The following is a 10,044-nucleotide window of genomic DNA, read 5'->3' on the forward strand; positions in this document are numbered from 1 at the left end:
ATACAGAAGTGCTGATGCATAGGGGCATATGTATCCCAATGTTCATAGCAGCACTTTCTACAATAGCCAAATCATGGAAAGAGCCTAAATGTCCATCCCTGATGAATGGATCAAGAGGTGGTATATATATATATATATACAATGGAGTATTACATGGCAATGAGAAAGAATGAAATACGGCCATTTGTAGCAAAGTGGATGGACCTCGAGGGTGTCATGCTAGGCGAAATAAGTCAGGCGGAGAAGGACAGATACCATATGTTTGCACTCATAGGTCTAACAGGAGAACAGGAGAAACCTAATGGAGGACCAGGGGGAGGGGAAGAGGGAAAGAGAGTTGGGGAGAGAGAGGGATGCAAAACCTGAGAGACTATTGAATGCTGAAAATGAACTGAAGGTTGAAGGGGAAGGGGGAGAGGGGAAAAGAGGTGGTGGTGATGGAGGAGGGCAACTTGTGGGGAAGAGCACTGGGCATTATATGGAAACCAGTTTGACAATAAACTATTAGAAAGAAAGATCAGCCTCTAAAGGTAAAAAAATAAATCACAAAGATTCTTCTACTGGTAAACCAAACAGTGCCAGGGAGATTACATGAATCAGGATAAATCAGTCATTAGTTGAGTTAACCAGGCTACTGATAAGCCTATGCCTGTTATAAAATTAATAATGACCACTACTATAACTATGATTGTTTTGACAACTACATTTACTGGGTGCTGTTACTATGTGCCAGGGGCTGTGCTAAATACTTTACATCTGTTATCTCTTTGAATCCCCACAACAACCCTGACGGGAAGTATTTTCTCCATTTGACAGATGAGGAGAGTGGGGCTGTGAGTGGATAAATCAGTTGCCCAAAGTCATACAGCTAGCACATGGTAGTTTCCACTCTACTTAAAAGCAGAAACAGAATGGACTACAAGAAGTACAGTGGTCAAAGGTCAACTGCCTGGTGGCCTTAATTAAGGAAATAGGTTAAATCTTGACCAACAGATGACACCAGTGTTTGTATTTGGTGGCCTGCTCAAAGTCTGTCCAAAGTCAGGCACTTCCAGCTAAGGCTCAGAACTGAAGCAGCCTGTTTCAAGTGGAAGAAGGAGGAGATGTGGCCAGCATTTTGTTCTTGAGTCAGATGACATTACCCTGCCCTGTTTGTAGCTAATCAAAGATATGGGAAGGTAACAAGTGGAGGGACAGAAGCAGTTCTTTAGGAAAGACTGATAATCTTTTCTCCTTCAACATTTCCTAGATATGTATGTCCCTTGTGCCAGGCAGTGTGCTGTATGATCAAGTCACAAGGGGCTATCAAACACAGCCCCATCTTACTGCGTAGGAAGAGAGGCAGATGTTGTGGTAGAGGAGATACGGAATATATGGGGGCAGCCAACCTGGACTGGAAGGTCTGGGGAAGCTCCTCACAGGAACAGTGTCTGAGCTAGTCCTATTGGGTGAATGGAGCTTACCAGACACACAAAAATGGTAAGGCATTCCAGACAGGAGCTTAAAGCCACAGAAGATGTTAAGAAGCATGAACACATTCAAGGACAGACAGCATAGGCTTCAACTGTCGAGAGATGAGTCTGAAGAGACAGGCAAGAACCAGGCTGTCGAACAACCTAGAATATCAAATTAAGGACTTGGTTTGTGAGTATATGAATAGAGAAGCCCTAGCTTCTCAAGAGGGTCTGTGACCAAATTTAAAAACAAAACATAAGTCCAACTGTTGGGGAGTTAGGGAAGAGCCATGGTAGGGTTTTATGCAAGGGCACAACATGTTGTGACTTGGGAGCCTGTGAGGACGGTATTGCAAAGGGACCTGCTGGAGACAAGAACATTAGTCGGAGTAATTGGGACAGGAGAGGCTTGAAGACCTGAACTGTGGTAGATACAAAGAGAATCGAGGAGGTAAAGTTTACAGGGGGTCAGTAACCCTCTGACACTCCTCCTCCCACACATGCATATGTTCATCTCCAAAACTCAGCTGAGACTGTACCTCTCACTCTTCCTCTCAGTCATCCTTCCAACTTTCAAGCTGCTTTTTGGAGGGCCTTTTTGCTACTTTCCTAAGCTGCCTTTGAAGTTTAATCAAGTCTAACTGAATTTACAAGTTGACAGAGAGAGCCTGGCCCCATGCTGGGTCCCTGGCCTTATAGCCCCATGGAGTAAAATCTGTCAACTGACCTCAGGTAAGGCAATGAATTGACCTTGACCTGGTCTCTGACCCTCTGCCTGTGGCTCATAACATGGGCATAGTTCAGTTAAGAAATCAGTACAGTTCCAGGAAAAGGGTGCACATCATCTAGTTTATTTTTCTCCTGATTGATTTCATACCAACACACAAACCCCAATGGATAGCTGGCAAAATGGAGGTCTCCAAAGCAAGCTGATTTTCTAGATGCCCCTTTCCTTTCCTGGAAGGCCCATCAAAGAGGTGCCTCAACTTTGCTTGGATCTGATGTTAATATCCCTGGAGGTGAAGCCAGATATCAGGCTTTCTGTGGGGAGACAGGAATCTGTGGCCAGCTAGAATGCTAAGGAGTCAAAGACCACCCCCTCAAAGTGTAATTGTTCCTCTCTGCATGGGCATGTGCTGTCTTGATCTGCTGCCAGGGGGGCTTCAGAAAATAGATCTTCCCCTAGAGCTCCTTGGATCCTCTCATTCAACACAATAGCAACACAGACAATGAGGTGCCCGAGGCCTAGGCTCATAGGTCAGTTGAATATAACCAGAATGACCTGGTGACTCAAGGAACCATCTTTCAATCCAGAGGGCTATATCTGGAGATTCCTGGCAAACTGATGCTCTATAGGCTTGCAAAGCATACTGAACCCCAATCAGCTGCTGACTGGTTCAGTTTGGGCATGTCAGGAGTGGGGAGGGGAGATGAGCTCTGGCCATGTGTGGTGCCCTCACACACTCTTCCAGTTCCTTCTCATTTGTCTTATCTTTTTTCTCCTCTTCTTTGTCCTCCTCCTCCTCCTCCTCCTCTTCTTCCTCCTCTTCCTGTTCCTCATCCTCCTTCTTCTCCTTCTCCTCTTCACTGTCTGAGTCCTCATATAGGTTGATGGTGGCCTGGACGGGGAAGTTCTGCAGTAGAATCTCCCCATCACTGTACAAGTAGTCAAAAGAGTGGGATTTAGGCCAGAAGAGCCTGTGGACAGAAAAGAAATATGGTGCCTAACTTTGACAGGCCTCATATGTACAGGCCAAAAAGGAAGCCAACCCCTAGGCTCCTTACCTTACCTGCAGTAATGAGGTGAAAGGGAATAGAAGAAAGAAAGCACTGCAACAGAACTTTCTAGATTGTTACAAATTGACTCCAGGCAGGAAGGTAATGTCTGGTGGGCCTATAGCTGTGAGGTCCACGCCAGCACCTAGCAACTCTGACATGGATCCCACCCCCACCCTTCCACTTCAGAAGGTCTAGCCAAGAATTACATAGCCCTGTGTCCTCCTGTCCTACTAAGGATTCCTTCACTAACCCTGTCCATAAGGTTATTCTTAGGGGTTATTGATGATGCCTGCAGGGAAGGCAACCTTGGCCAATTCCCTTAACCACTCTGGGCTTCAGTTTTCTGGTCTATAGAAGAATGATTTTGGCATTGCCTCCCCACATCTGCTTCACAGGGCTGTTGTGAGGATTTAAAGAGCTAATGGATCTATGTCAAGTTCAAAGCTTGGCACCAGAAGCTTACCTGACAGGGTGATGGAACTTGGAGTTAGCCTTGGTGACTTCGGCTCCTGTTGCCCCACCAGTAGCCTGTCCAAAGCAAAAGCTAGCATGTAGGTCAAAGTAGGTGGCCAGACAACTGCCTCTTCTGTCTCAGAGGTCACAAACTTACAGGTAAGATAAGCTAGAAGAAACCTTAGACATCCTTGGGGCAGCCTCCACAACAAGAGCTATGTCCTGGTTCTGGTTGTAAAACAAGTGCACAGAATCCTGGGGGTTGTTTGCTTTTCTGCCCCTGTTCTAACACCTGTGTTGTTTGGAGACTGTCCAGGAGACAGAGTTCTACTGAGCAGCAGAGACTTAGGGGTGGGGTTAGGGGAAGAACACTGGGGCTAGGTACCAGGAGACCAGGATCAGCTCTACCACAGACTATCGGTGGGGTCTGCCCAAATCCCTCTCCTCTCTGGGCACCTGTCTCTTCATCTTTCAAATTGTCACAGAGGTGTCAGGATGGCCGAGCGGGCTAAGGCGCCAGACTCAAATTGCCACAGAAACCTGAGGTCTGCCTTTCTCCCAGAGCCAGAATCAAATGTGCACAAGGCTGTGAAGATGCTTTCCCACATATGCAGCCCTGGACCAAGGTCAAGGGCTCTCTGGAGAGGGAAGGGGTCAATGTGAATACACGTGGCCGCATATACACGTGACTGTGTGTAACAGGGGCTCAAACTCACCGAGTCTGTGAGTTTCCTCACCTGCTTTGGCAGGTCATTTGTAGAGGACAGCCAGGGCCTCCAAAAGTAAGGTTTTCTAGGACAAAGAAGGAGGAGTTCATTCAGTGGAGGAAGGAAACTGGAGCCTGGAAATCTCTGAGATAACAGAAGAGCCTTCTAGAAAACTTGGCTGTTTACTCCAGGAAACCTTTCCTGAGGACCCCGAGCCCAGGTCTGGGGCCTTCCTCCCTGCTTGAACAATGTGATCATGGGTCTTGTCACATTGTTTTGTAATTATCTGTTTACTTGCCTTTGTGCTTCTTAGGGGCAGATTTATGTTTGATGACGTCTGAATCCCTAACATCTAGTACAATGCCTGGTACACAGTAAACATGTCTCTAAATGTTTGTTGGAATGTTAAATGTTTGGAGGAATAAATGAGGTTGGCTGGAAAATATCTTGCCTCCACCTCTTGTTCCAAGAAGTGGAGCTCAGAGTCCTACCATCTGACCTTGGGCTGGGGAAAGGGGCCTGAAATATTCCTGGGCCCACCACTTCCCTGCTGGACTTCCAGAGGTCAGAAAAAAAGAAAACGGAGATCTTATGATGTGGTCAGGAAGGAAACAGTCCCTTAGTGAAAGGCGTCTTGGGACTTTGGCCCTCTTTTACTCTTCGTGTGTGAACTGAGGAACTTGGTCCATGAGGCCCTGGCTGCTCGGGTTTCAGCTTTGGCAATGCCCACTGTCCCCAAGTCTCCTCCTGCTACCTGGAGGGATGAGTGAGGTGAGAAACCATTTGAGACTTTCCAGCCTGAGATGTGGAAGGGGCAGTCTCTGAAGGCTGTGAGGCTTTGCCTTACTCTTCCATGGAGAGCAGGGGCACCTTGGACATTTCATTTTCCTTCCTCCCCCATGACCCCACTAAATCTGAGTTCAGGTTGCCAAAGGCCAAGTTTCACTTACCTTTCACTGCCACCTACATGTTGTCCAGAGGGTGATAGACTCAATAGGCCAAGGAGTTCCTGGGGGGCCTGTGGGAGGGCTGGAACTAGGGCCAGGGCCAAGGCTGGGACAGGGGCAGCAGCAGCAGGAACAGAAGAGTCCATCCTCAGGAAGTTGAAGCCAGGGAGGCTGCAGGGGCTCCTATTTCTCAGAACCTCCTGCATTCTTCTGGCCTTTCCTTGGAGACCCTTTTATAAGGCCTGCTTGGACTCATAAATTATTCAGGACAGTGAAGGGCTGGGGGACCTGGGAGGAGGGATGAAGATTTAGAATGGGAGCTCAGGGAGGAGAGCTGGTTCCCCCCCCCCCCCCGTCCTGGTATGAAAGCTATCCCAGTTGAATAAACAGAGAGTCAGTGGGGGGTAAGGGATTTTCTTTACCTCCAAGTCAGAAAGGAAAACACAGAAGGGGCAAATCACACACCATTTGTGCAAATTCCCAAGGCAGTAGCAAGGCCAGAGGGGGGGAAAGGAGGGAAGCTCATCAGCACCCAAAACCACAGAAAGTTGTCAGGCACAGAGGGCTGGATAGACAGGCCTTTGGCAAAGCCAGTTCCTGACAAGAAGGGCCAGCTGACCTGCTTAAGGAGAGTAAGGGATTCACACGTCACTTTGGCTCAAACTCCAAAGAGATTTACTAAGTGGACCTGATGTGAGGTGCCTGCCATTAAGCATACCACCTGGGTTAGGGAAAAAAAAGAGGTTCTGGGTGGAGCCAGTCCAGTTGCCTGTGAGGTGAGCCTCAAATCTTCCTTCCATGCCCTTTGCTTTATGGGTTGGTTCATTTGCAAAAGTGCCTGAGTCTCCTCTCCAGCCTCAGCAGTAAGTGGTCCGGTAAAGGTGTGTGGGCAGTGTTTCAGGGCTTGTAGGTCAGATTCCAAATCTCAGAACTCAGCAACCAGTCCAGGAGCCAGTGTGCTGCTCACGGGTGAGGGCGGGGAGGCAGAGTTCTGCCTGGCCACTAAGCTGCTGAAGAGCCATCCCTGGCCGTGGGGGCCTCAGTTCTCTCACCTGTGAGAGGAGGGTGCAGGGTGTGGGTCCAGTGGCCTCAAAAGGCCCTGCCAGCCTGAACGCTCTGTGATGGGGGCTGGGTAAATGGGTACTAACCCAGGGGCAAGCTTAGGGCTCCAGCACAGTCCTTGGCCTTAGCCAGTCTTCTGGGCCTTTGCCAGAAAGCTTAAAGTTAAAACTACTGGCGGGCTCCTTATGAAGTCCCAAAAACATTCCTCCGGAGCTCAGTGTCCAGCATCGGCATGGATTTAGCCTCTTGGATATTCATCACAGTCGGGTTTGTAATCTTCCAAAAACTTTGAAACAAACTCCACGTCCCATAATAGGAAGCCAGTTAATTAATTAGGGTAAGTCTTTGCAACTGAATACTAAGCAGTCACTCACAATCATGTTCTAGAAGTATAATGATCAACACAGAAAGTTGAGGGAGAAAAAATCAGATATTAACATAGTATGCAAAGTTTGATTCAAGGCCCCCTCTTTTCTCTGTTCTCTTGCTCCCTACCTCCACCCCACTTCAGACTCCAGCCCCACTCTGTGCTTTGTAGCAAAGGAAAATTGGAAACAAACCCCTCACTTCAGAAAGCTGAGAGAATGTTACCAGGGTCACTTCTGCGGGTAAGACTATGGAGGATTTTTACTTCCTTCTTTATGCCTTCCTGAACTTCCTAAAAAGTTCCAAAGGACCTGATGCTCTTTGGGTAGTAAAAAATCAAGACACGTGAGAATAAAAACGAAAGAAAATAGTGCTTCTTTGCAGAGGAGACAACACACTTGGGCAAATAACACTTGTTCTGTGTGACTTCAGAGGGCAAGGCTGAGGCCCATGGTTGAAGCTGCAGTGAGACACATTTTGGCTCCATCAAAGGAAAAACATTTTAATAGCCCAGCCACCACCTAACCCAAGGGCCTGGCACTCTCCCAGCCCTCAATAAACAGAGGTTTATTATAAGCTCTCCATCCCCGAATTGTGTAAGTACAGGCTGGATCCTGGATCCTGGAAAGGGGGAGAAGGAGGGCTACTGGGAGCCTGAGTTTTTATCAGTCTGTCACCTTTCTCACTAAATGTGCCTCCTGAAGATGAGAGTTTGCTTGGACTCCTTCACTGGCTCAACTGAGAGGCGAAGCTGAGAGGAGGAGCAGAGTGGAAGAGAGGGCTGGAAGAACAGGGCAATATGAAGGATAAAGAAGCAGACCTGTTGTCACTCCCTGGGATCTTTTTGACCTCTAGGTGGCCATGGTCTGTGAAAATAGGCAGGTGGGAAGAGGGCAAGGGAGAAGAGGTGGACATTTCTCAGCCATGCCACCCATCATGCTACCTCTGACCTTGAACCTGTGTTTATTCCCTCATGGTCCTTCACTGGCTGTCCAACCCCTTCACTACTCTGAGCAGGCCTCAGGGTTCCCCTCATACCAGCTCTCAGCATACTCTCCTGGAGCTCTGTTAGCCTTTAGACCTGTCTGCATGGCTTTTGTTCTCTTCACACAATGGCTGTCTTGCTATCTCCTAAGAATGGCCACCATCTCATTCAGCTCATGGGAGATGAAGCCACTGGCTCCCTTGTTGGGCTCTCTCCAGCCTGAAGGATTTAAGGCCTGCAAGTGTTGCTGGGCAACAGTGGGAACGTGGCTGTTTTCTTCTACGGTCAGCATAGAACAGGAGTGAGATGGCCAGCAGGGTGACAAGGAAAAGTGTGGGAACAACCAAAATGAGTAACTTCTTGTCAGGGTGATTATGATCTTACCTGTTTCCCCTAACAGCTCTGTAGTATTTCTGGGTTTTGTCAGTGACTTCTTTGCCAGGTTCTGCTGAGAGGGCTGGGTGGCTCCTCTGGGCTACACGACACTGGGCATTGCCTGGAAAAGGAATGGTCTAGAAAGGGGAAAGTGCTGAGGACAGTACCTCAAGGTGCTTACAGCCTAGGGAGGGAGACAAGATGGACTCAACCAACCTCAGCTGGGCCCCAGTAGTGCTCAGCCACCTGGGGGCATGGTCCCCCGTCCAGCCCCAGCTCCAGCCTCCTCGTTCCCTGGGCTACATTCCAAACTTCCTTCAGCTCCCAACCATGTTCCTGCCCCACCCCTCTCCTCCTACTTCCCTGAGAAAACAGAAGCCTTCAAGCATGAATTAACTCAGTGCCCTGCCCCACCCCCCAAAAATTGACCTGCCTTTCCAACTTCCTTCCCCTCCTGCCCTCCCTTCTCAGGGGCAAGGTGCCTCTCTCGTTAAAGGCTAATCCCTTCACATGGGCCTTGGCCTCATAAACCCTACTTTTCTGGGCCCTTCCTCCAGATGCCCTTCTCTTCAGGAAAAATCAGCTTCTTTATGCCAGCTCTTTTCTTTCTGATAATAAAATGGTGGTCTTTTTTATCCTCCCAAAATAAAGCCCCTCTCTCCCCAGATAGGTTCTCTTGTTTCTCTAACATGTTCTCTCTCTCTCTCTCTCTCTCTCTCTCTCTCTCTCTCTCTCTGTCTCTCATATCTTTTTCTCTCCCCACCTCCCTCCTTCCTCTCTTCTCTTTCCATCAGTATCAAGTGTGTTGAAAGGAGAGCCTGTAAACTGCCACTTTCCCCAACTTCTCATATGTACCTCAGTCTAGTACAGTTTGCCTGCCACCCCATCTTCCTAGTGAATGAGCACTATTAAAGATCACCAATAAACTAATTGTCAAACCCAGTGATCTCTTTGAACACTGGGTGGCAAAAGACAGTTGGCCAAGTCCCCATTTCTTCAACCCTCCTTCCTCTCTTGGCCTCCCTGATTACTTTCTGATTTTCCACCTACTTCTGGACCCACTCTTCCTGATCTCAGTTGCTGTCCTCTCTTTGTCTGCCTATTCCCTAGATCTGTGATATTCAGTTACAGTCCCCAAATTACGGTGATACACAGTGATATTTTCAATGGGTCACAGCAAAATGGGAAAAACATCCAAAGTAGAGTTTTTCAAAAATCTAAATGTACTCAGTTATAAAGGATTGCCCTTCATTCTGAGATTAGGCCTTTCCTATTCTTGGAGGGAGCAAAATATTTTTTTCTTTTTGGAAATGATAGGAATGGCGGGTATTACTTTTTTCTTTAATGTTCCAACTTGGCAAAATAAAATGTTAGTTTCTCTATGTCAGTCCCATTGTTTGTTGAAAGAATCAAAACTTGAGAATGATCTTTTCTCCCCCCAAAACCACCTCTGTACCTACCTCAGTAACCAGCATCGTATGGGCCAGGTAATTGAAGCTAAGACCTCAGCCATTTTCTCACATCTGTCTCCTCTCTGCTTCCCACTCTCCCCATTGTTTCTTCAATTATGGTCTCATCCTTCCTCTCTCACTTGGATGCCTGACATAGCTTCCAGGTCTGTTCCCTGTCCCTGACTTGGCCCTTCCAACCCATCCTCCCCACAGCCACCCCAGTGATCTTTCTAAGCCACAGACCTGAGTATACTCCTCTTGTCCTGGAAAACTTCCAGTTATTCCCAGTTGTCTAGAGGAAATGTCCAGAACTCTTTGTGTGGCAGTTGAAGACCTTTGCTTCCTAAGCCCAGCCTGCTTCTCCAGGCTTCTGCCCCCAGTGCCCTCCATGCACCCTCCACTGCAGCTCCCCTTGACTTGACCTCCTCTCTGTAAACACACCATGGCCATTCCCTCCTAAGCTTT

At 48.0% G+C, this 10,044-nt stretch overlaps 1 protein-coding gene across 3 annotated transcripts; it reads right to left on the reverse strand.

Moving 5' to 3' along the window:
- Nucleotides 1–2,284: 2,284 nt before the first annotated feature.
- On the reverse strand, nt 2,285–6,103 carry RIPPLY1 (ripply transcriptional repressor 1). Of its 3 annotated transcripts, none has more exons than XM_029930588.1 (5): nt 6,062–6,103; nt 5,344–5,628; nt 4,403–4,478; nt 3,697–3,761; nt 2,285–3,152 (listed from the first exon to the last, which is right to left on the reverse strand). In XM_029930588.1, the coding sequence occupies exons 2-5, from the start codon at nt 5,544–5,546 to the stop codon at nt 2,852–2,854; spliced, it is 645 nt and encodes a 214-aa protein (XP_029786448.1). In that variant the 5' UTR covers nt 5,547–5,628; nt 6,062–6,103; the 3' UTR covers nt 2,285–2,851. The 3 variants fall into 3 exon arrangements, with proteins under 3 accessions (XP_029786448.1, XP_029786449.1, XP_029786447.1); XM_029930589.1 differs by lacking the exon at nt 6,062–6,103 and adding an exon at nt 5,763–5,811 and having other exon boundaries at nt 4,424–4,478; XM_029930587.1 differs by lacking the exon at nt 6,062–6,103 and adding an exon at nt 5,763–5,811.
- Nucleotides 6,104–10,044: the final 3,941 nt, after the last annotated feature.

The sequence above is a fragment of the Suricata suricatta genome, chromosome X, assembly GCF_006229205.1.
Source record: "Suricata suricatta isolate VVHF042 chromosome X, meerkat_22Aug2017_6uvM2_HiC, whole genome shotgun sequence".
NCBI lineage: Eukaryota > Metazoa > Chordata > Mammalia > Carnivora > Herpestidae > Suricata > Suricata suricatta.

Excerpts from the sequence above, each read along its gene's own strand:
- RIPPLY1 (XM_029930588.1), bottom strand. The coding sequence starts at position 5,546 with ATGCAGGAGGTTCTGAGAAATAGGAGCCCCTGCAGCCTCCCTGGCTTC. Across the intron at positions 3,762-4,402 it reads TGAGGAAACTCACAGACTCG|GCTACTGGTGGGGCAACAGG; the intron begins GTGAGTTTGAGC and ends TGCTTTGGACAG. Across the intron at positions 3,153-3,696 it reads AAGTTCCATCACCCTGTCAG|GCTCTTCTGGCCTAAATCCC; the intron begins GTAAGCTTCTGG and ends TTCTGTCCACAG.